This window comes from Schistocerca americana, chromosome 2 (genome assembly GCF_021461395.2).
Source record: "Schistocerca americana isolate TAMUIC-IGC-003095 chromosome 2, iqSchAmer2.1, whole genome shotgun sequence".
NCBI lineage: Eukaryota > Metazoa > Arthropoda > Insecta > Orthoptera > Acrididae > Schistocerca > Schistocerca americana.
Window position 1 is genome coordinate 59,371,346 of NC_060120.1, and position 26,376 is coordinate 59,397,721.

The window sequence follows — 26,376 nt, forward strand, 5'->3', positions numbered from 1 at the left end:
ATGTCTTCCCGCTGTACTTCCAGTGTCACCTGTTGGGATTGTGGATGCCCGTCATATCCCATTACTCTCTGTGCTCCGCCTCCCACCTGTGTCAGCTGCAGAGAGCACCATTCACCGTGCTCGCCAGGCTGCAGAATTCTCCAAAAAGAAAGGAAAATCATGGAGTAAAAGACCCTGGACCGACTGACCTACACTAAGGCTAAGAGGAAATTTGAATGTCTAAATCCTGTACATATGACATCGTCTTAAGCTGCCATTACAACAGTTCTAGTGCCATCAGCTCCGCCAACCCCAGTCACCTCTCAGAGCTGCAAGACTACATGTGCCCCCTGGATGGGGGGGGGGGGGGGTCGTGGCTGGCAGTCAGCACTTCCCTCCCTATTGCTCCTGCACCACCTACTGCAGGAGCAACACCTCCCAACCATCGGGGATATCAGTCCCCACTTCTGTGGCGGAGAAGCATAAGTCTTCTTCGGCTCCTCTCGCTAGGAAGGGGTCCCTTGGGTCGCTCCCTTGCCAGGTTTCTGCTTGTGGAAAATATGACACCTGCCAGTGGCTGAAGAGCCCAAAAGCAGCTGGTCGTAGGGCTTCACGCTCATCCTCAGTCTTGGAGACATTGTCTTGAAAATGTGAATCAGTGAAGTCCTCCTAGACAGGGAAACCCATGGAGCAGTGAGAGAAATCCAAAAAGAAGATCCTCAAGACTAAGGGAATTGCGGTGGCACCCACATCACAGCTACCCAAAAGCTGCAATCTGCTGAGGACCTAGATCTCGCTGGACCCTCAGATACAATGGATATAGGCTGCTCAGGCACTAAGTCGGTGGCAGCAGGTGACCCTGAGGCAGTTGACGCCTCATTGAATGTTCCATGCCTTCCAGTGTAATGACAAAGTCGTCCTCCAGTGGAATTCTGGCGGTTTTTTCCACCACCTGGCTGAGCTACGGCAACTGTTAAGCTTTACACCTGCTGTCTCCATTGCCCTCCAGGAAACCTAGTTCCTGGCAATTGGGACCCCTGCCCTCCACAGCTAGAAGGGATATTACAGAAACTGTAGCGACTATAACAGTGTCAGGTGGAGTTTGCGTTTATGTCCTAAACGTAGTCTGTAGTGAAACTGTGCCCCTTCAAACCCCTCTTGAAGCTGTGGCTGTCAGAATAAGGACGACACAGCAAATAACTGTCTGCAATGTATATCTTCCTCCAGATGGTGCAGTACCCCTGAATATATTAGCTGCACTGATTGATCAAGTACCTAGACCTTTCCTACTTTTGGGAGATTTTAATGCCCATAACCCCTTCTGTGGTTGCACTGTGCTTACTGGCTGAGGCAGAGATGTTGAAAATTTACTGTCCCAACTCTACCTCTGCCTCAGGGCTGCCACACATTTCAGTGGGGCTCATGGTAGTTACTCGGCCATTGATTTATCAATTTGCAGCCCAGGACTTCTCCATCTATCCACTGCAGAGCACATAATGACCTGTGTGGCAGTGATGACTTCCCCATCTTCCTGTCACTGCCCCAGCGTCAGGCCCACGGACGCCTGCCAAGGTGGGCTTTAAACGAGGCTACAACCAACAGGGTACATGGCGGCCCCACCACAACGGACTGACTACCGTGCTTGATATCAGGTCCACAACCAAGCAATCAAGTCCATTATCACCGTCAGCGTAGGAAACGATACTGCACAGTTGACGGAAAGATACACACTCAGGAGGGTGACCTTGTCCAACAGTTGGAGAATGAGCAAGAGTGCAATCCAAGTCAATGAAGGATGCAATAGGTCTCAGCGCATGATGGACGCGATGCACCACGTAAAGTGCCCTTCCCCAATTGGCTCGCTCTTTGGGAAAATTTTGAAAAATGGAGGTCAAACCCTACAGGGGACCATCACAAAGGTCAAAAAGGTGAGAGACCCCTTCTAGTTTCCTCTTACGACAGGCAGGAATACCTCAGCCCTATCCTAACCGCCAGACTCGCAGGGGGGTGAAGATGCTGTATTCAGTTTGCTAGAAGCTCTTCTATTCTGCCATACAGCTGGACTGCTGTTCTCTACATAATTACTTTTAACTGGCAGTGGTACCGAACTATCGATTGCCTTCCAGAACTCAAGGAACACAGCATCAACTTTATTCCTACAGGTCATTTTTTATCTCCACAGATGCCCTAACACGTGACCATCACACATGTTCCGCAGCAGGTAGACATTAGATATATAGGCCTATACTTCTGTTCATCTTTTCTACAACCCTTCCTGAAACCTGGAATAATGTGCACTTTTTCCAATCATTGGTAACACTTCACTCCACCAGTGATCTACAGTACACTGCTGCTAGAAGACAAGCAAGTACTTCTTCACAGTCTAAGCAGAATCATATTGGTATCCCATTATGTCCAGTGGCTTTTCCTCTTTTGAGCATTTAAGCTGATTTTCTATTCCACGATTATTTCGAGATCGGTTAGCATTGTGTTTCTGTGAAGATTTAAAGGACAAACTAAAGAGTAATCTTCCTCAGTAAAACAGTTTATAAAAAGGCTTTAGTATGTCCATCCTCTGCATCCTCCATTTTGATGCCGTAAACAGTCACTGTGCTGACAGATAGCTTTTATCTCTTTATTGATTTAAGCAGAGAGCACCCCGCTTACATTGTTCTGTAAAGTCAGTGGATAGAAATTTACTTCCAGATACACTGAACCCTACACGCATTGCTCTCCTTATGTTAATTTGGGCTTCAGTCAGTTCGTCTGTCTGTAAGGCTTTGGTTACAATTGAATTCGCTATGAATCTCTATTTTTTGTACAGCTTTCAGACACAGCCGACTAACCACAGTGGGTCTTTCACACCCCTCAAAGCTCTGCTCTGCTCGGCATACACCTGTCTAAATAGTATTTATGATTCTTTCAAACTCTGTCCATTGATCAACATTGTCAATGCTGGGGATTAAATTTTCATGCTGGCTATTTAGGTAATCTCTTTGCTCAGCAAAATCTTTTTTCCATATTCCTATTAGCAGTCATTCTGAGATGCTGTGAAGGCCTTATGATCACAGATTCCCCGTTCTACATAAACAGTCAAAGTTGGGGTCTGTTGATGACCAGGAGATGTAATACGCACTTCTCACGATTTGTTTCTCCGATTAATTGCTCCAGTTATTTTCAGATGAGGCATTTACAGCACTTCCACTCTATTCCCTGGCCTTGCGACCTGCTGTAAGCACTTGCTTCTCCCATACTATACCCAATAAGCTGAAATATTTAATACTATAATGTGACCAGTACTATACCTAGTATTATCTGGGTACTGTTAACATTCATAAGCGATAATAGTTCTGGGACTTTTCCCTGGACACTCCTGCAGTTACATGTAATTATATTACGATTTTCTTTCTTCAGTGTGCCGCAAGAAGTGCTATTCTAATTAATTAGTGGGGATGGTATTCTTCGTGCATGAAATCAGAGTATACTGTTAGCCCTGTAGACAGATTTCCCTAACCTTAAAAATAACCACCTAGGCATGCCACATTTACTCTGCTGACCTAGTGCCCACTTCCTGTGTGTATTTAACCCCTACTCTATCAACGGGTCCCACAATTCTCCACTCGACAGTGGACGTTGAGAAATCCTTAGCCAATATCAACCCAGACTCTTGAGCCCCTTGTTCAAAACTTGGCTCCAAACTAGAGGACTGATTGGTTCTGGGAAAGATGCTGCAAAATTCTACAACTTCCACCCTGTTCAGTGAAGTTAGCTGTCTTCACTAATGCAGCCATCTGCAGGAACAGATGTTATTGGTCTTTAATTGCACCTTTCACTCTTTATCACTTCTAGAGTAACTTGCCTTTACGTTTATAAAACGTCACCTCCATCCCTCTACCCCTCCACCTCGTAACAAATCTGACACATTTAGTTGGATCTTTTTGACCAATCTTTCCACTTCCTAAAACTAATTAGTTTCCCTCAGCAGGTATATAGAATTTAGCCTCCTGAAATCAAGTCCACATTGTCAATTTGTTACTTTCACAGATTACGAGCACCCACGTCTATACACTTCAAGAGCGTGGGTTGAAGCTTTTATTCCATGTTCCTCTTCCTCTCGTAACTATAATGTTACTGTTTCTGGAGGCTCAACATCTGAAGGAAATCTACACGCTGAATATTTCATAAGATTTGGTACTTAGGACATCCCAAACTGAGAGTTACGATAATTTAGAGAGACCCACTTCTAATACTCATTCGAACCAAGACCAGTTGAAAGATTTTAAAATCACATCTCCAGGTGTTTAAAATTAACACACATGCGGTCAGGCCAGTCAATGCAAGAGCCCCAACCACCACACGTCGGCAGAAACTGTCCACTGCTGGGCAGCTGCCTTCCTGGCTTTCCTACCAAGGGGCTGCCCAGCGGTGGACAGTTTCTACAGACATGCTGTGGTTGGGGCTCTTGCACTGAATGGCCTGACCACATGTGTGTTAATTTTAAACACCTGGAGATGGGATTTTAAAATCTCAAAACAGATCAGGGTTTGAATAAATATTAGTACAACGGAAATGGATCTTTCTAAATTAACTAATATTTGTCCACGATGATAACAACTGGAAGTTACTCCTGCAATACTTTTAATGAGCCAGATGCATTTGTAGGTCTTAACTAAACAACAGTGAGTAGCTCCAGAGTGGAATGCCCACTGCACTATGGAATTCCTCACTGTTTTGAGTAGCATACTACCTTTCTTGTACCACATTAGATAGCACTGATCGGATGTTGCTCAAATAAACCAAGATAAGGCATTTTTTTATACCCTGAAAGAGATGGTCATTTGCTTTGGTCTTATTGCACCATATACTGAAGTTAAGTTACTGTTGCACAAAACTGCATAATAAGGGTAGTAAGTGTTGTCCTCTCAACATCTTTTGAACCTCTCTGAACTGCTGGGCAGCCTGTCAGCCTCTCAGCACATTTCCTCCCTAATGAAGTTTGGTTTAACAGTTTGTAGAAATAGTCTGTTGCATTACTGAACAAATCTTAACAGAGGTGGGGAATTACTTTAGAATACACCTCTCCCAACCCGACACAGACACACTATATGTGTTAATGAACTGGTTTTTGAAAGTATACATTTCTTGTGCTGCTTGAACAATGTTTTCAAGTCCACAGAAGTGAATAAAATTTGTACATTATCAGATCAAGATGCAAACAGTTCTGGCACTATTTACATTCAGAAGCTACTTAATGAAGTTTACAAAACCTAATAAATTGAAGAGCTACAGAGTACCACACATAAGACACACTTACCCAAGGGTACAGTACTGGGTTTAGCCCCAGGATTTGTCTTTAAAACTCCAACCAACTGTTCAATTAATGATCTCATGTTTCTTCGATATTCTAAGGCCACAGGATTCTCTCCAGAACAGCACTTGTGGCCTGAGTTTGGTTTGGTGGCAGCAGAAATTGTAGCAGCTTCACCTGCATAAAAACTTTATTTGTGAAATTGTTTTGCTGAATAACGTCAACAGTAGCAAAAAACACTATCAGGAAAGTTAAGGCAGCAAGTGTCAACTTATTCACATTACTTATGTGCTGACATAATAAATAATTGTCTAATAATTAAAATCACTTTTCAAATGTGATTACACTGTTACTTTAGTTTCAGAAGCAGTACTTGGTGGTTGATAGCTGAAAGTTTAATACCTGTTAACAATATCTGTGACTAACAGAAAGTAAGGTTTCTTTTAAAGCTCTATGGTTTTTAGCAGAATGATCAAAATTGAATAGCAAAACTGTATTTGCTTTCAGGCTTCAGATTCTGTAACTAAACAATTTTGCATATCAATAGCCTTAATAGTATTACGTAATTTTCCTATATTTAAGATGATATTTTGTGTAAACTAAATGACAATGCAGCCAAGTGTGCCAACATTGCAGAACTGTTTACTTTAAAAATCTTCAATTTCATTATGTGAACCCATAAAGTATATATTATAGTCTGCTTCTCTAACCTTGGAATGAGAGATATTCTTCAGTGTGCTGCTGGAACCTGTTGGAATAATCCCCCCTCCCACTGTTCAAATTTACCACCTATTAGAACCAGACAAAGGAAAAAATTCAAGAACAGAATTAACCTTAGAATCCAATTAGATACAACCTTTTAAAAGATATTGCTGTGTTATTTTTACACACATCCACGTAAAGTTTTAGAATACGACAGTAATAAACATCTATGTTACACAAATTTACTACTATACAGTGTTCCTAATCATTTGGCCACAAGTAGGTGCCAACCTCTATGAACAGTGTGCCAGTTCTCTCTCAAGCTTGTTTTATTGCTCTTGTTTGAAGAACAAAAATTTTCGAGATGAACATTTGACAGTTTTCCCTTTTTGTACATTTTGACAAACAGGATTTTCAGATTATTTGATAGTCTTAAAAATCTACAATGATTTGTCCGAGTTTGGAATTTGTGTTCCTGATGCAGTACACCTCAAGCTATTCTAGGAACACGTGCCGACTATTTATAAATTCAGAATATTACATAAATATATAGAGCCATTACTGGTTTTATTACACTACTGGTGATATATGACTGGAAATAATAACCTTAAAATATTAAGGAGCAATCATTCTGTACACATGAAGTTGCAACAGGAAAACAAGTGGGAGGCTGAGATTCACAGAACAAATGTTGCAGAATTTCAATTTACCCTTAAAAAAAACAAAAAAAAAAAACAAAAAAAAATTGTTCAAGCAAATCCTCAATATCACTTGTCAGTCTGGCATTCTTAGCAGGTAGGTTTTATAAAAGACCACAGTGCTCCCATTGGTTCATTAGATAAGACTGACAGCATTACAATAACAACACAAACTGCTAGATGCTACGAGAGAAGTGCCTCACATTACAGAGAGACTTACAATGGGAATTCTGAAATGGTACTGTGTCATATGCCTCACACTCCAGCCTTTGCCTAACCTCATAACTGCAGCAGAGATTGCTTCACTGGTCCAATGATTCTGCTCCTGACCCTCCCTAGTAAAATTTATATGCTCTGGAAACTATCACTGGCACTTCTTAACACAACATTTTTAGTATCTGCTTTGTGCCACCTATAATCAACACTACAGTATCCAAGCACACTCAACTACTTCAACTGATGAGGAAATACATACTACATTTTCTACACATACCACGAAGTGCATTCACTGCAACAGTTTTCCTCCTCCACAGAGGATTTGCTAAAGGAACAGAAAAGAGGAAAACACAGTGGTACAAACAATACAATCCACCACACACTATGAAGACATGCAGCGTATACATGAAGTTGTCCCCAACAGGTAAGTACTGAGGAAAAAGTAATTGTGTGTGTCAGAAACAAGTGGATGTTGATTGCGGCCCCTCCAGTTTAGTTGTGACCTGAGATTATTTCCAGTTTTTTATCTTTAGTTCTCAATTGGTCATCGTAGTGTATTACACGACATACTCTTTTTTCTTTGAAAGGAACTACATGAAGAAATTTAACTACGAATTTACACATTGGTAACAAATTCTGCAGACTGTGACATTTTCCCCCATATAGTTGACATCTTTTTCAGCAACAAATCTAAAGAAGTGTTTCACAGTTCCCTGGTGACTTAACAGGGTTCCACACGTTAACCCAAGTGAAATTCAATGACATTTCCCTGATTACCAGCTAAGTTTTAGCATTTTTCCCTGACAAATTTTGAGATCTCAAGGGGAAGTAAAGACATAAATTGACACAAACGCAACGAGTTTTGTGTTTCTAAAAGGTTGAGTAGAAATCCTGGGACTAACATCAAGATCTCTTGAAATGATACCTTCACTGATTTCAGAAATAACCTCAGAAAGAAGTACACCTCTTGAAAGAAGTGTGTAAGGTGGGGAATAGTTGCGTAAACCAACACAGTAGGTGACTCAATAAAAGGTTGGTTTTTACTACGCTCATTATTGTTTGTTATTACCCATTGTGTTATGTCTATTTTACAGGTATTATGTGACTTTTCTTTCATGAAATAAAGGAGCATATAGCTTACAAACTGGCAGAATTTTCTTCTTCTTATCGTCCATACTTTCTAATTTATGAACTACTTTCGAAGTGTCAAAAATGTACTAGAATAAATAGTCTATAAAATGCTGCACTGTAGAATGCACTTGCAGTGAGACTGTCACTATTCCTGAAATCCAATGCCCTTGGCCTATGGCCTAGCGAGGAGCACTGCAGTCCTGGGTCCACAGAAAAACCACCAAAATCCGCTGCATTATGCAACACAAACAGACCCAGCCTGCAGGCAGATCTGTGAGACTAGATCTAATGGGCAGGGCCTGCACACTTGTGAGAAACAATGGGCTTCAGATCAGCAGGCCCAATCTGTTAAGAGATATCTAAAGAAATGGCCTGCAGTTTTGACTCGTCATTGAAGTCCACATGCGTGGCCAGGTATTCACTTGTCACAGACACCCTGTCGATGGAATGTGATTGTGATGATCAATCCATGTAACAGATAGCTTGCACGAATACTCTGAGAATCACTACCAGTAAGAATATGTAGCAACTCACCATAAAGATGATCACTGAGCTGCTGACAGGCACATAGAAAAGACAACCACACTCTCACAACAACATTTTTGGCCATAGCCTTTGTCAGAAAACGAGAGTACACACATTCACACACGATCGCCATCTCCAGCCGCTTTATCACCAGCCTCTCAGAATCAGATCCAAACAAACCACTCCTCATGCCCCTTTCTCTCCTCGATAGCTGCTAAGCCAGTGGCAAGAATTTTGGTGTCATCACTGACTGCAAGCTGAGGGAAGTAGTAGAAGGGGGAGAAGCAGTGAAATCGAGGGATTAGGGAAGCGGCACACATTCTCAGCTGCACCCAGCCATCTCAGGAAACAAACGGTTTCATCTACTGAGGGGAAAAAATTTCCCTGTCATGTTTGAAATTCCCTGCTTTCCAGAACTAGTGGCAACCCTGCTTAAGTACCACACTTATACCTACACACATCCACATTAGAACATATCCATGCGAACTAACTAATCAATGCTTCATTTACACTAATGTTTTTTAACTTTTTTCCCCCCTCCCTGTCAGTTTGCTTTTCTTTTATTAGTCTCCATACTATGGATATTTCACTGCTTAACAACAGCAAGTTGACACCATTATCAACACTGGAAGAACTGAGTTCAGTAAATCTACAGCAGCCACGAGACTGCTGTCACATGGGTGTGGGTGTGCGCTGTCTATTTTCGACAGAGGACTCGTTGGCCGAAAGCTCACTTTCTGACAGTCTTTTGTTGTGCCTATCTGTGACTCAACAACTCTGCTATATGGTGAGTAGCAATTACCTTTGCATAATATTGTTACATTCCATCCTAGATTTTCCATTGTTTAAAATTCTGAAATTGCGGATACACAATTTGTAAAACCAGGACTTTCTAAACTACAAACACTAGCACGTTTCAGGATAAGGCATAAAAGAAAATAATAGAAAGAGGGAGAGGAGAGAGACATCGCATACCTTAGAGTTCCCGAACCCTAGAGTTCTTTAACCCCAGACCAAGATGAATCTACCAGATACAGACAGAATGAAGAATATAAAGAGAACCACAATAAAAGGAATGTTGAACTGCAAGAATGAAGGGCAAGTGGTCTCAAAATTGTCAATCTAAAAATTATTATCTCTAACAAATATTGTTTGAATTGTCAATTTACATTTTCTTTTCAGTTCTAAAATACTATGGCATGAAGTAGACTTACCCATTATCATGCCCTTTTCCGAACATTATATAGATAAAGGTGACTACACAGCTAAATCTATGCTTGTGCAAACATGCATAAAATCCTTGTGGCCCACATGGCTGAAGCACAGTTGTACAAGTGTCAGTTTACCTGAAAATGTTGAGCACCGAAGACGGTGTGTTGGCTTTGGCTGCCTTTGTGCTTGTGTTATGGAAAGATACAGAAGAGGGAATGTGATATGTTGAGTGGAATGAGGTTTAAGAAAAGAAAATACTATTCTCATCTTAATTATTCACAGCAGACACATTACAGAAACCATATGAAGGTATTCTTGATTTTCTCCACTTAATATGATATTCATTGACCTGTCCTACATTAAGTACAACCTTTGTAAGGATTTAACTTAACAGGACCAAATAAATATTAAATCCTCTCAAATCACTGACAAATGCTTGCAAAAGCCGCCCTATTTTTGGTGCACAGGCTGAATCGTGCACACACTAACATTTTCACGAACATTCCTTATACACACGAATTTATTATATTTTTGTACACCAGACATGAATTATTTAAGGGAAACCATTTTGTCCATTCACATGATACCAGAAACAAAGAAAATTTTATGCTCCCCACCCACCGCCTCTGACTGTATGCCCAGGGAATGGGAATGAAAATTTGTAATAAATTAAAAGAGAACAAGTTGATGCAGATGAATTTAGGTTCACTCAAAAGAAAGTTATATGAGGTACTGACACTGAAGTGTTATTACTTAGTGGATGAATTAATGCAGGACAAACTGGAAATTTGAGCTGGGTACAATATGTTATCCTTGTAATGTTGTTATACATTATAGTGCTATTACTTATTAATGTAAAAATCATTGTAATTGTTTAGTAAATTTTTGACACGTCTCCTGCATGCAAGCCAAATGGATTGCAAATGTACTTCATGAGATGATTAAAACATAATTATAAAAAGAACATGCATAATCAAACTAAGTATCAAGCAGCTTGTACAGTCCTGATGCCTCCAGAAACACTCTAGCATGCTTGTGCCACCCTGTTTATCCATTTGCACTTGTGAAGCAAGCAGTTCAATGGGTCGCCACATTGAAGGACGGCCTACCACAAAATGTGGAATATGTCGCAAATAAGAGATATGCGAGATAGAAACTAATCTTGATAGGACATAACTACACACTAAATACATAGTGAACACTCACCAGCTGAATTCACTTCAAGCAGAGGTCGTCTTCCTTGCACCGCTTTTACAGTATCGAACCTTGGAGCTGTTGTCAGACAAGTTGTTGGCAACTGCTTTGGTAACAAGCCTGAAAAATCAATGTTTCATTATCAATATTAGTGACTACAAAACATTACTAGAAATTAAAATTCAAATAATGGGGAAGTGCCTCAAAACTTAGCATGCTTTACGTAAGATTATGCAGACTGAAGTTGCTGAGTGTGGACTACCCAATGTCAAGCCCTGTAAAAATGTTTACAGATGGGTTTGACTGGTCTGCATTGCACCCAAAAAGCCATCTTCCATCCATCATACTAGAAAAGGGATGGGCAAAAGATTCAGATCACTCACACAAATAAGGTAGTTAAGGTGTATAGAGGACAGATAACGGTACACGATCCACACAAGCCCCGAAACCAATATTTGGTTAAGCTTAAGCCGTTACTTAACTGCAAGGAGAATGATCATTATTACACTGTCCCAGAGATAGGGAACATAGAATGGATTTATTTAGGGTAACTAGTTTGTTTTCTGTGCCTGATTTTAATGGGAGAAATTTCTAATTTACGAGTGGCATGAAGTAGACTTATCCATTATCTTCTCATGTACCCCACATTATGGACTTTCCATTGAACTTTTTGGGAACTTAGATATTTGTATTCTCTCTCTCTCTCTCTCTCTCTCTCTCTCTCTCTCTCTCTCTCTCTCTCTCTCTCTCTCTCTCTCTCACACACACACACACACACACACACACACACACACACACACACACACACACACACACACACGTCATAATTAAACCATTTAATGGCGTTAACACGACTGACAAAAACTTAAAGAAAATGAATAAGCATCTGAAGAAACGTAAGCGGGCACACCTTCATTGAAGTGTTTGAATAAATGTCATGGAGAATGAGTCAGTAACTGATTATTTTTTACTATTTCTTACAAACCATTACTACTGTCTTTATCGATTGCTGTCCCCTCATCACTGAACATAATAGATTACATACAAGGAAGAAACTTAAGAGAAATGCAACTGACTGGCCTGTGTCTTGATTAAGGATTTAAAACAATCATCATCATAGCAAACATTGCAGTAACAACTCGTTGACATTTACACATCAAATTGAAAGAATATTTAGGGAAAAATCTTTCCCGCGAAGACAAAGCCAACCTGTAACATATGTCAAGATATTTGGTAATTAGTTAACAGCAGAAAGAAGACAGGTAACAGCTATCCCCTGCAAAAAATTTACCTGTAACCAAATGCAGATGAGCTAAGTAATAGTTTTATAAATTTTATGAAATTAGCCATGTCAGATGAAAATAATTGAGATCACAATGTGGATAAACTTCCCAATTTATAAGCAGCGGAACTGAATGATGACTTGCAAAAAATTTGGGTGGTGAGCTATATCCTATGAATATACTGGACGTATTTGGATTTCTGAGGAACTCTGGAACTGAAGACCTGCAGAGTAGATACTACTTGCATTCCGTTGTTTCACTGTATCAGAGTGCCTGAAACTGACTACTGTCTCGCTCATATACAACAAAAAGAGAGAAATTCACCTTAAAATTACAGATCTGCAACAATAGTACCCATACTATTTAAACTCTAGCTGAAGGCCAATTAAATGACTTTGGTGAGTTTAACAACTATTCAAGGCCCAATCTATGCCATTCTAATACATCTAACCGAGGCATTTGACACCATCTTTCATAGCATATTAAGGAACTTTAAGATACAAAATAACTAAAAACCAGTACTTTTGAAATCAAATTTGATAAACCAAATAACGGTTAATGAAAATAAAATACCACCTGAGTGGAAAATATGGAGCCCCTTGAATGAGCTTCACTGGAACCATATGTTCTATGTGAATGACCTACTCATATTATTGCACATAAATAAATCCATGATGTATGACAATGATAACTAGTAACTTCACAGTAATGTGAACACTGTCAAAGCTGTGTGTGTGTGTGTGTGTGGGCAGGGGGGGTTAATAAGAAGGTTGTGGCAGGGAGGGATATCAGGTTATGAGTGGGGAACAGCCAAGTGCTGCTTTGGGGGCATGCAGGGACAGGGTAGGAAAGCTAGGTGCAGTCAGGAGGCTAGACAAGGGGGTGGAGGAGGAGCAGGGAAGAGGAAAAGTAGAGCAGTTGTAGAGTGGAAAAATAACTAGTGGTTGCATAAGTCTTTCCCCATTCTCTACATCTCCCCCCCCCCCCTCTCTCTCTCTCTCTCTCTCTCTCTCTCTCTCTCTCTCTCTCTCTCTCTCGTCTTAATACCTCGACTGCACCTAGCTGCCCTACCCTGTCCCAACCAGCTCCCTGGATGCTCCTACAAGCAGCACTTCACAGTTCCCCACTCTTCCCCTGCTATCCCTACCCTTCCCCAACCCACCCCTTACCCTCACTGTCCAGATTTACTCCTTACCCTTACCTTCTCCCATAATGTGCATTTACTTGCAGTCCAGTCTGTGACTAGAGACAATCATCATGTGCATGCAAATTGTGCTTACAACACACACACACACACACACACACACACACACACACACACACACACACCCACACACACAGACACCCACACAGACAGACAGACAGACAGACAGACAGACAGAGAGAGAGAGAATACTTGTGTGCTTTAGAAGAATGCCTTTCGGTCGGAAGCTTACATGTTTAGCTGCTTTTTCTTGTGCTTGCCTCTGCAACTCAACATCTCCTCTATATGGTAAGTAGTGATCTACCCTTTTCATAATTTAGAACAAACCAAATTTTAACTTGGGGCGTACAAACTAATTTGCCCTCTGTGTAATCAGTGTAGTATAATTATCTACATTATAACCATAAAGTAAGCAGTAGCAATGTAATAACACATATTTCTTAACCATTTGTATCTTGATATATGTATAGACTATTATTATTATCTTCTTTCACTTTCTCAGACGTTAAGTCCGGTTAAAAATGGAGTGACACGGACCTTGATCAAGCATCACTTCCTTTTAACTGTACGGTATGTGTTATATTGCATTTAGGAACTTTCGGGTAATTGAACATGTATCAATAATTACGGATTTCTGTAGTTGTATATATATGTTTGGATGTAGCTGTATTGCATTGATGTACTGGTGGATATTGTGTGGTATGACTCCTGTAGTTGATAGTATAATTGGTATGATGTCAACTTTATCCTGATGCCACATGTCTGACTTCCTCAGCCAGTTGGATGTATTTTTCAATTTTTTCTCCTGTTTCCTTTTGTATATTTGTTGTATTGGGTATGGATATTTCGATTAGTTGTGTTAATTTCTTCTTTTTATTGGTGAGTATGATGTCAGGTTTGTTATGTGGCGTTGTTTTATCTGTTATAATGGTTCTGTTCCAGTATAATTTGTATTCATCATTCTCCAGTACATTTTGTGGTGTATACTTGTATGTAGGAACGTGTTGTTTTAAAAGTTTATGTTGTAAGGCAAGCTGTTGATGTATTATTTTTGCGACATTGTCATGTCTTCTGGGGTATTCTGTATTTGCTAGTATTGTACATCCGCTTGTGATGTGATCTACTGTTTCTATTTGTTGTTTACAAAGTCTGCACTTATCCGTTGTGGTATTGGGATCTTTAATAATATGCTTGCTGTAATACCTGGTGTGTATTGTTTGATCCTGTATTGCAATCATGAATCCTTCTGTCTCACTGTATATATTGCCTTTTCTTAGCCATGTGTTGGATGCGTCTTGATCAATGTGTGGCTGTGTTAGATGATACGGGTGCTTGCCATGTAGTGTTTTCTTTTTCCAATTTACTTTCTTCATGTCTGTTGATGTTATGTGATCTAAAGGGTTGTAGAAGTGGTTATGAAATTGCAGTGGTGTAGCCGATGAACTTATATGAGTGATTGCCTTGTGTATTTTGCTAGTTTCTGCTCGTTCTAGAAAGAATTTTCTTAAATTGTCTACCTGTCCATAATTCAAGTCCATAATGTAGGTTTTTTATGTCGATAAATCCCCTTCCTTTCTGCTTAATGTGAATCTTTCTGTTGCTGAATGTATGTAATGTATTCTATATTTGTGGCATTGTGATCGTGTAAGTGTATTGAGTGCTTCTAGGTCTGTGTCACTCCTTTTCACTACTCCAAATGAGTAGGTAAATATTGGTATGGCATAGGTATTTATAACTTTTGTCTTGTTTCTTGCTGTCAATTCTGTTTTCAGTATTTTTGTTAGTCTTTGTCTATATTTTTCTTTTAGTTCTTCTTTGATATTTGTATTATCTATTCCTATTTTTTGCCTGTATCCTAGATATTTATAGGCATCCATTTTTTCCATCGCTTCTATGCAGTCGCTGTGGTTATCTAATATGTAATCTTCTTGTTTAGTATGTTTTCCCTTGACTATGCTATTTTTCTTACATTTGTCTGTTCAAAAAGCCATACTTATATCATTGCTGAATCCTTCTGTTATCTTTAGTAATTGGTTGAGTTGTTGATTTGTTGCTGCCAGTAGTTTTAGATCATCCATGTATAGCAAATGTGTGATTTTGTGTGGGTATGTTCCAGTAATATTGTATCCATAATTTGTATTATTTAGCATGTTGGATAGTGGGTTCAGAGCAAGGCAGAACCAGAAAGGACTTAATGAGTCTCCTTGGTATATTCCACGCTTAATCTGTATTGGCTGTGATGTGATATTATTTGAATTTGTTTGGATTTTAAGTGTGGTTTTCCAATTTTTCATTACTATGTTTAGGAACTGTATCAATTTAGGATCTACTTTGTATATTTCCAATATTTGTAGTAACCACGAGTGGGGTACACTATCAAAAGCTTTTTGGTAATCAATGTATGCGTAGTGTAGCGACCTTTGTTTAGTTTTAGCTTGATATGTCACCTCTGCATCTATTATCAGTTGCTCTTTACATCCTCGTGCTCCTTTGCAACAGCCTTTTTGTTCTTCATTTATATATTTGTTCTGTGTTGTATGCGTCATTAATTTCTGTTTAATGACTGAAGTTAATATTTTGTATATTGTTGGTAGGCATGTTATGGGGCGATATTTAGCTGGGTTCGCTGTGTCTGCTTGATCTTTAGGTTTCAGATATGTTATTCCATGTGTAAGTGTATCAGGGACTGTGTATGGGTCTGCAATGTAACTGTTAAATAATTTAGTTAGATGTGAATGTGTTGAGGTGAACTTCTTTAACCAGAAATTTGCTATTTTATCATTTCCAGGGGCTTTCCAATTGTGAGTAGAATTAATTGCTTGGGTGACTTCATGTTGCAAAATTATCACTTCAGGCATTTGTGGCATCATCTTGTATGTGTCTGTTTCTGCTTGTATCCACCGTGCATGCCTGTTATGTTGTACCGGGTTTGACCATATGTTGCACCAGAAGTGTTCCATGTCTGTTATGTTTGGTGGATTGTTGATTTTAATGTGTGTGTTATCTATTGTCTGGTAAAATTTCTTTTGGTTTGTGTTGAATGTTTGGTTTTGTTTCCTTCTATTTTCACTTTTTTTGTATCTTCTGAGTCGTTTGGCTAATGCTTGTAATTTCTGCTTCTTTTCGTCTAATTGCTCTGTCGCTTCTTGTTGTGAGATTTTACCTAACTTTTTTCGTTTTTTTTTCCGAGATTTCATTTCTTATAAATTGTGTTAGCTGTCCGATGTCTTTTCTCAGTTTTTCTATTTTGATCTGTAGCCTGTGTTGCCATGCTGGTTTTGTGGGTTTCTTCTGTGTGTTGGTTGGTTCTGATCTCTGCCTAGTGTGTATATTTAGTGTAGTGAGTGCTCCTATATAAACCAGTAGTTGTAACTCTTCCATAGTTGTGTTTTCATTTATTTTGTTGTGTATGATTGTGTTGATAGTTTTTATTGTTGTTTCGACTTGTGGGTTATTTGGTGGTCCACGCAAGAATGGTCTAATGTCTGTATTTATGTCTTTGTATTCTATATATGTTAGCTGAAATTTTTCTTGTATATCTAACATGTGTGTCACTTCGTGTTCTATTTGTGCTTGTTCTGGTGGCTGTCTTAAGATTTCGTTTTCCTCTGATTGTTTAATTGGTGCATGTTGTTCTTTGTTTGTTTGCTCTGGGATGTTTGAGTCCATTACTGTATTTTCTTCTTCTTCTGATTGCACATTATTTTGTTCCAGTATTTGTTGTACTTGTTGTTTGATGTTTTCTAATTCTGACTGGGGTATCCTGTTATTTTTTATTATTACACGGATCTGATCAGCTAATCGTCGTTCTGTTAAAAATTTTAATTCTGGGTATCTGGTAATAAATGTTGTGTATACTTGTGATCTGTATCCAGTTGTGTTGGTTCCTAGGTTTGTTGCTTGGTAATAACAGAACATGAGGTGTCGATTAACTTCATCTGACCATCTCATCCTCTGTCTTTGTTTTCCTTCTAGGGTGGTTGCAGGAAGCATATCCTGCAAAACACCTCTATTTGGATTTAAATCATTTTCCAGTTGGCTAGCAGTGTCGTTACCATTGTGGGCGGGCATAGGGTTCAAGCGTCGTCCCCGACCATGACGGCGCTTGTCCGAGGCTTCTTTAGTTCTGTCCTGAACCAACTAATCACACTAAAAGGGGGGTTAGCCCTATTAGTGGTTTGTTCTTTTCGTCGCCTTTTACGACTGGCAGAACATACCGGAGGCCGATTCTTTTCCCGGGCCTCCACGGGGTTTATTATTATTGACTTTTTTTTCTCAGACTTAAGTCTGGTTAAAAATGGAACGTGACGCGGACCTCGGTCAAGCGTGACTTCCTTGTAACTGTATGGTATATGTTATATTGCATTTAGGAACTTTCGGGTAATTGAACATGTATCAATAATTACAGATTTTTGTAGTTGTATATATATGTTTGGATGTAGCTGTATTGCATTGATGTACTGGTGGATATTGTGAGGTATGACTCCTGTAGTTGATAGTATAATTGGGATAATGTCGACTTTATCCTGATGCCACATGTCCTTGACTTCCTCAGCCAGTTGGATGTATTTTTCAATTTTTTCTCCTGTTTTCTTCTGTATATTTGTTGTGTTGGGTATGGATATTTCGATTAGTTGTGTTAATTTCTTCTTTTTATTGGTGAGTATGATGTCAGGCTTGTTATGTGGTGGTGTTTTATCTGTTATAATCGTTCTGTTCCAGTATTATTATTATTATTATTATTATTATTATTATTATTATTATTATTATTATTTATTTCCCAAGCAAGTAAATCATTCCAGTGTTTTTGTAGTTCTAAATGAAACTATTAAACATTCTATCTACTAGATATTAGGAATCTTCGGCTCATTCAGTATCTAACTTCACATTTATTTATGCAAAACAGTTATGACGTGTGTAACTGTTCTCAATACAAAATACACAACTGCTCAAACAAAATGTTAATGAGCACTAAATGCTTGACTAAACTCCATGTGTGTACTGAAGGTCAGGCATGCCTACATGGAACCAAATTGTAAATTTCCTGGCAGTAAGAACACTGGCATGTAACAGTGTCAACAATGACAATCCTGTTTCTCTAGCTGAAAATCAGTCTAACAAATTTCCCAATAAATTCTAACATGAAAATTAGGGGAAGCAATATGATAAAGGTGAAAGCGAAACTTACATAACCCAACTCGAATAAGAAGGAATGAGGAGCTACTTACCGTCAGTGAAAAACTCTGCTAGAGGAATCTCCGAAATTTTTGGTCTAGATTTTGGATCTGGTTGAAGCATCTGTCTAATAAGTTTTGCGGCTGATTTTGAAATCTTTGCTTGTGACGGTAAGTAATATTCACATCGTTTTATTCTTGAATAGGTTTCCTTTAAACTACTTGTTTCAAATGGTGGCTTCCCAATCAACAATGTGTACCTGGAAGACATACATTAACTTAACCAACTACATATGACCATAAATAAGGCAACTCTCAAACACTCAACCAAGAACAGTAAAATACAACAGCCACAACATGACTTTTTTTATTACTCCACAAGTAACTAACCAGGCATAACACCCAATACAGGTTCGTGACAATTACATGTTTGACAATCAGCTGCTTTTATTTTAAACCCAAATATTGACCAGTTTCAGTCACAGATCATATTCACAGATCAGGGATAAAATAGTTGAAGCTGCAACAACACATAGCTGTCATTACTTAAATAATTGGCCATAACTCATGGGCAAAGCCAGAGCTCTGTTTACACTTATTAGTATGTTTGCTTCTGGAAAGTCCTGTGTTGTGCACTGGAATTTATGACATCCTCTGCACATGAGACGTGTTCATTATTGAATTAACAACAGGTGCGATGTGGCTTAAACTGTTTTAACCCTAATCCATGAAGATGGACTATGACAAACCACTCGATGTTTGAGTTCATATAAAAGCAGGCGATTGTCAAGAAGCATTTTATACATTACTTGACGACTGTTTAAATATTCAATACAGTTTCATATAGTAATAAGAATTAGGTTTTCAGGCAGAAGTCTCCGCTGGGAAGTACCATCACTTACATTACAATAACTAAGGCCAAGAGAAATAGTCTAGTTTTCAGAATGCACTTAGCTAAAATAGTTTTGTCAGAGAGATCAGTGAATAAATTTAATTACATCACTCATTATTTACACTACATATAAATATTTCATATTACCAGCTACAGTTAAAAACTGAATTCAATTATTGCCCAGCAGTGTAAGTGTTGCCTTTGATTAATAGTTGTTCCACAGGTCACGAACACAACACCTTGTAACAATGTTTAATATGTCAGTTTAACAGAAGGTATCTTTACACACTATTTTATCTTTTAAGTAATTGTAAAATTAATAATTTATATCCAAAAATTCTTCTAGGCATACTGCATAAGAGTAGTAGTCATTTGGAAATTCTTTTAATTCAATTTTAAATGCTGGTTCGTGTGTTTCTTGTTCTCCGAAGTCCACCCCCAACCAGTTTACTGAAGTTTATCGTAAAAGAAATGAAAGGTAAGAGGGATGATCAGATAGTGCCGCACAATAATTTTACTGCCAGAAAGTTCAATAAGTAACAAAACGAAAAAACACCACAAATCAACTAGCATCTTCACCTACTTTTCTAAATAGTCAGCTTATGTTCAACACATTTCTCTCATCATGCTACAAGTTTCAATATTCGCTGTTCGTAGAAGTCCGTTTGGTTGCAGTATAGCCATCTGTGGACTGCTGATTTCACTTTTGCATCTGTTGCGAAGGCGTTTGTCGGTCTGGAATTTCTTCATGGTACCAAACAGGTGAAAGTCCGACAGTGCAAGGTCTGAAATGCACGGTGGATGCTGGAACACCTTCAACCCAAACCCGGCGATTTTCTCACAAACAGGAACAGCAACAAAGGGGCAAGCATTGTCATGAAGTTTGACACCGCCAGCATTAATGCTGTGGCTTTTCTCGTGAAGGACACAATGATGCAACTTAACCATAGTTTTTATGTAGACTGCATCACTGACTGTGGTCCTGTGTTCAGCGGAGTCCACCAATAGCACATCATGCCTATTCCAAAACAGTGTCACAAGCACATTGAAACACTTTTTTTTTTGTTTTTTTTTTTTTTTTTAGTGGGGAACCAGTGGCATGTTTCCACTCCAGAGAGGCATGTACGGTTAAGCCCGTCCACAACTCATCACCAGCGATGACTCCTTTCAGAAAGCTGTGCCATTTTTTGCAGCGTAATGTGTTCAGTGATCCAAGCTTGTCATTATTCAGTGGCCCTTGTGTTTGTCAGGTTCTTAGACACCTACCGTATTTACTCAAATCTAAGCCGCACCTGAAATTTGAGACTCGAAATTCAAGGGGAGATAAAAGTTTTAGGCCGCACCCGCAAATCGAAACAAAGTTGGTCCATTGTAATACGAGACACAATTTAGGTCGAATGAATGACGATACAACTACAGTAGTTTGGTTTGAGTCTTAAGCTTAGCAGTTAAGCTTGACCAGTTAGCCATTGCTGTGCGTCAGGTGCTCCGTCCGTATTTATACGGGTACTCTTCCTTTTTCACGTGCTTCGTCTGGTTTGAATCGATTGCTTATTTTTCTTTGATGTGATAAGTGCCGTACTCTTTGTTACAGGTGTTTACGTCACTCTAAGCTGAAAATGTATTACTGTACTGTGGCACTGTGTCATGCATTGCTTGTCGCATTCTGATAATGAGTGTTTACGGCCTGTTGCCGCGAGGAAACGTCTCATTGGCAAAACAATGGCACGAGACTTATTTGTTGTTACTTACACTGCTCCTTTCTTTGATGACGATCAACAAGAACCAAATAGACTGCGTATGATAGATGATGATCTGAATGAGAGTTGACCAAAAATTTTTCTGCGTTTGAAAATCTTTGCAGACGCCTCTTTAGTAAATTACATTCTGCACAGAAATTAGAGTCATCTTAGATTCAAACATCTAGTCAATTGCCGTGCTTCATTTCTGACTATCACTATTAGGTATAAGAATAATACGATTATAAACATGACATGATATGTATATTCTTCCTCGTTTGCTGTTGTCTCACTAGTTTCGTAGTTTATTAGGCAGACAGGATTTAAATGAGATAGCAGCAAACATGAAAGAATACATGCCAAAATGTTTATATTCGTATTATTCTTATGGTGAAGAGAATACTGAATGTAATTCACAATTCATAAAATTTCCTACTAGCAACCATCTCTTCTGACAGCTAGGAAAAAATTCAGAACGTACAGTTGGCCATATTGACAAACATCCCGAACAGTCTTGCCAGTCGGATTTTCGCAGTACATTGAAATGCTGCTACATTCGAAGATGAACAATACAGAATTTGTATTTACTTCATTGGGTAATGTATGAAAATGCATTGGTCAAAACTGAGGGGGGGGGAGAAAAAACTCACCTTCCACTTTTTTTTTTTTAATTCATTTACTAACGGAGAGGTTTTGGTGCCAGTATTTACCTTTGTGCCTGAAAGCATGCCTGTGTAGCGCTACATATATTCGACGGCAGAAGTTACTTGTGGCGGCACCTACCAACATTTTTCAGAACTTCTGCTTGCTTTGCACTCGATTCTAAGCCACAGGCGGTTTTTTGGATTACAAAAACCAGAAAAAAGTGTGTCTTAGATTCGAGTAAATACAGTAGTGAGAACTAACTGTATGAAATTTCTGTATGTAATGAACAATATCACACACACCACAGGAGATGCTCAACTGTTGCCCTAATGTTCACAGTAGCACACACCCCCAGTCATTCGAAATTGCTGCCTCAATGGCTCCGACATTCTGCACGGTTGCAGCTGTTACCAGCCAAGCAGAGTGTTATGAATCACTAAGGTTCACTCTGCTGTCCTTGAAAAATGCTCACTATGTGGAGACATTGCTATGGCCCATACAATTGTCCCCATACTCGCCACACATGTTCCTGGGAATTTCACTCTGTTTATGCTCTTTGACCCATAAATATTTAACTATACTTCACTGCTCTTCGTAAGTTAACAACAGTAACCTGCACGCTATGTTTGTTTCTTAGTTCAGGCTTTTCTCATTACAGCTGCATATGAAAAAATACACTGTGTAGTACAAACTTTAAATTACATTGCAGTGGAATTTCAACATGCCAGCTGCAATATCAGGGGGCCGCGGGGGGGGGGGGGGGGGGGGGGGGGGGGGGGGGGGGGGGAATAAAAAAAATAAAATAAAATAAAAAAAGAAATTGCGTTTTACTTTACGAGCCTCCCTCTTATTGCCCAGGGCGCTTTTCCTCAAGACAAACAGTACAACAATCTAAAGCACTAAATCAGAAACACACAAATATCATCATTGCAGTCATAAGTTCACATATTTTAGTTACCAACTTGTGAACACGATCTTGACAACATTATGCCAATTGTGCAGCTATTATAATTCCCTATACTGTACGTTATTTGGTAATGATCACATCAGAAAGCTTATTAAAACTGATCTGGTGTTAACAGAAGTGGGATAGGCACAAATACATGGAAAGATACACAAGGATGAGGCAACATATTTAATATGTAAATAGATAAAGATAAGGAAGATTAAACTTTAATGACCCACCAACAACAATGTCATCGAGATGGAGAACAATCTTGCATCAGGAAGGAGATCAGTTGTGCCCTTTTGAAGGAACTGTCCCAGAATCTGCGTTACATGACCTAAGGGAATCACAGGGATGCTACATCTGGATATCAAGTTGGGGATTTGAACAGCTGTCCTCCTGTATGAAAGTGCAGTGTGCAAACCATTTCTTCACATAGCTTGGGTATAGAAAGAAATAAGAATGGATGTAGGCAGAATGGACTGCAAGCACAACAGTCACATGATAACATGCAATTTGTAATTGATGGGAAATAAGTAAACAACAGCAAAATGATAAATGACATGGCAGTAGGGCACAGGCTGTCAATATAGAGAAAGTGAGGGTCTCCAGGTTCAGAAGTAGAAATTACTTAACAATGAAGACAAGAAACACTAGTTTATAAGTTGTGAAAGGATTTTAAGATGCAAATTATGGTAAGAACAGAAGGGCAAAAATGTTCTGGAAATACATACAAAAAAGGATCTAATGAAATAATGTTATTTGGGTTTAAATCAGCTACATTAAGTTTATTCCATTTACAGGGTTCTGCCATACTGGATTACACACATAATCTCAATGTTTTTGGCACCAAGTTACTGGAGCTTTGAGCTCAATAACTCCCTATATTGTCAAAGATCTGTTTGACACCTACTGAAAATAAGGGACCCTATCTTATCAGCACTCAAAGAGGTTTACACATCTGGAATGTTCTTCAAATTTAATTCGAATCTGACTTTAGTAAATCCACCAAGGCTGTCCCTAACACTCCTTCCACTGTTACTCCTAATCTATCCACACCATCATCTTCCAAATCTTTAATCACATCAAGCAAATATTTGTAGCCATAAACCACAAAAAGTTGCAACTCTAGGTCTTTGAACTGCTCGGCCTGCTTGATGGCTAATGGATCCATCGAGGCTAGGGCACATTTGAAATGTTTGATTTTATCAATGTATTTGCACAAGAAAACTGTGCATCTTATACCAGTATCCCACCTTGCGATGGCAGGAAACTGTGGAAAACGGAGCCCTGCTATTTCTTGACAGTAAACTTAATAGCTGGCAGCCTTTACCGGAATCTTCTTCAGAGCAACGATAAAGTCATTTACCCAGCAGTAATTCAGCCTGTTACTTTCACAAATACAATTTGGACATCTCACATTGTTGAGGTTGGGTTATGTCCTACTTAACTGTTGAAAAGCTGAAAATATGCAGCATGATATGTCATTCATAAGCCGGAATTTCATACTGTAAGCCCTTAGCTATAGGTTCATACTTTGTTCACTGAATAACTGCATTATCATGCAGGCATTTATCTTCAAGTTCATACATTTTGAAAAGGATAGGTTTTACCAATTCACAGCACGATGGACAAAAATGAACACATTCAGAATATACCTTTGCATATCAGTAGATTCATCAAAAAACAAATCCCACTTCAAAAATTTACTGACTGCCTCATTTTCTTTAAAACATTCTCATAAATTGGTTGTATGTTACTTTTTCTCAGAGTGGTCTCATCCAGTATTGATCTTTGAAATGAAAATCTGATTGCATTGACATCCAGGAGTCCCCACCTGGGGAAGTTTGGTCGCCGAATTGCAAGTCTTCAGATGTCACATTGGGCAACTTGCATATCAATGAGGATGAAATAATGACGACATGAACACCCAGTTGCCAAGCGGAGAAAATCTCCAACTGCCACAAATCAAACCCAAGCTCGCTGTATGGCAGACGCACTAACCACTCAGCTAAGGAGGCAGACATTAACCTTTGAGTATGCCTCTCGAAAATGATTAGATGCAGTATTGTTAACCTTGTGGGCTGGAATCCTGACTGGATTAATGCCAAGGTAACATCTGCACTTATCATTCAGATACTACTGCTTTTCAGAATTTGAAGCAAAGGCGTGCATTAGAGTAGTTTGCTTAGGTTTCAACTAGCAAAGTTCAACATTCTTACAATGTCTGTCATTCTGAATGCACTCAGTTTTTCTGTTTCTTTGATACTCATCATCTGCGGATAAATTTACTTCACGACTGCACACAGCTGAATGATGCTATCAATTTCGAAAAACTGAGTCTTAAATTCTTCTGGAATGGAACACAACTTCTTAACATTTGGCATGATTTTATTGTGAAAAATCAGTTCTGGTAAAACACTAATGCTGTGAACAAGACAGTACACAGTCAATAGTTGGGAACTGTTAAATTCATGCCAGCACTAAATTAAGTGTCAACAGCTACAGCATCCTTGTTTAAATTTCATTAGACTTCACAGATACAAGTTGACCACTGTTACTGAGGTTGACTGTTGTTAGTAAGGTTAACCACTGTTTCTGGTGGCAGGAATAATTACTGGTGCTTTACATAAATTACCTTTTAATATGTATTGACCATTGTGTAATTCTGCTTGAACCAAATATTAAAATCCTGTTGGAGAACAGAGCAGGAAAAGAATGTCTAATCTATTAAAAGGCAGGTAAAAATGGGGGCAGGGGAGGGGGGAGGGAGAGAGAGAGAAGGGGACAGGTACAAAGTGTAATAATCTCACAAAAAGGTGTAACAAATAGCTTATTGTGCTTCATTTAATGTCCCCAAATGCATATACTACCTGTCTGTGTGAAAACAGTCAAAATTTTGGAGACATGTTGCATCTTAAATTTCTTTATTTACATATAATTACAGGTATTACATTCAACACTCGACTTCATGATGTTCTCACAACACTCCTCACTGAACTTCCCCAGAATTTTCTATATGTTTGGTGGAGTGGGCAGACAGAATAAAAAAAAAAAACTTCCATCATAAAAATTGAACATCTTGTTTGTTACATAAATGGTCAGCACATAGCCACCACTGACAGATGGTCACTGTGAGTGAATGTCAAATAACTGTCACTAAGAGTGGCCATACAAATGATACATGGTGCATGAAACCAATTATAATTTTTGTTTACGTACTTTTGAATCCTTCACAAAGCTGAGTGAAGACAAAATACTAACAAGTTTCTATAATTTGCAACTATTTTGAGAAGTAAGTAACTTAATACCCAAAAGTCAGTGGAATAACCCAAAAAGCAGGTATGAGGCTGCAAAAGCTATAGTACCCTTTTTTCAGTTAGTAAACTTTTCACATGGAGGTTTAAAAGAAGATGATGTTTGGTTTGTGGAGCACTCAACTGCGCGGTTATCAGCACCTGTACAATCTCCTAATCTTTGCTCAGTCCAACCTCGCCACTTTCAGGAATGATGATGAAATGATGAGGA

The 26,376-nt window shown here is 39.0% G+C and overlaps 1 protein-coding gene across 1 annotated transcript in view; it reads right to left on the minus strand.

The window, feature by feature from the left end:
* LOC124593719 (serine/threonine-protein kinase polo) overlaps positions 1–26,376 on the minus strand; it is an 81,837-nt gene that overhangs the window by 52,028 nt on the left and 3,433 nt on the right. Inside the window, exons 5-7 of the mRNA XM_047132031.1 lie at positions 18,681–18,886; positions 10,978–11,085; positions 5,294–5,464 (exon numbers count right to left, since the gene is read on the minus strand). Coding sequence (XP_046987987.1) covers positions 5,294–5,464; positions 10,978–11,085; positions 18,681–18,886 — 485 coding nt within the window. The remainder of the gene's footprint in view (positions 1–5,293; positions 5,465–10,977; positions 11,086–18,680; positions 18,887–26,376) is intronic.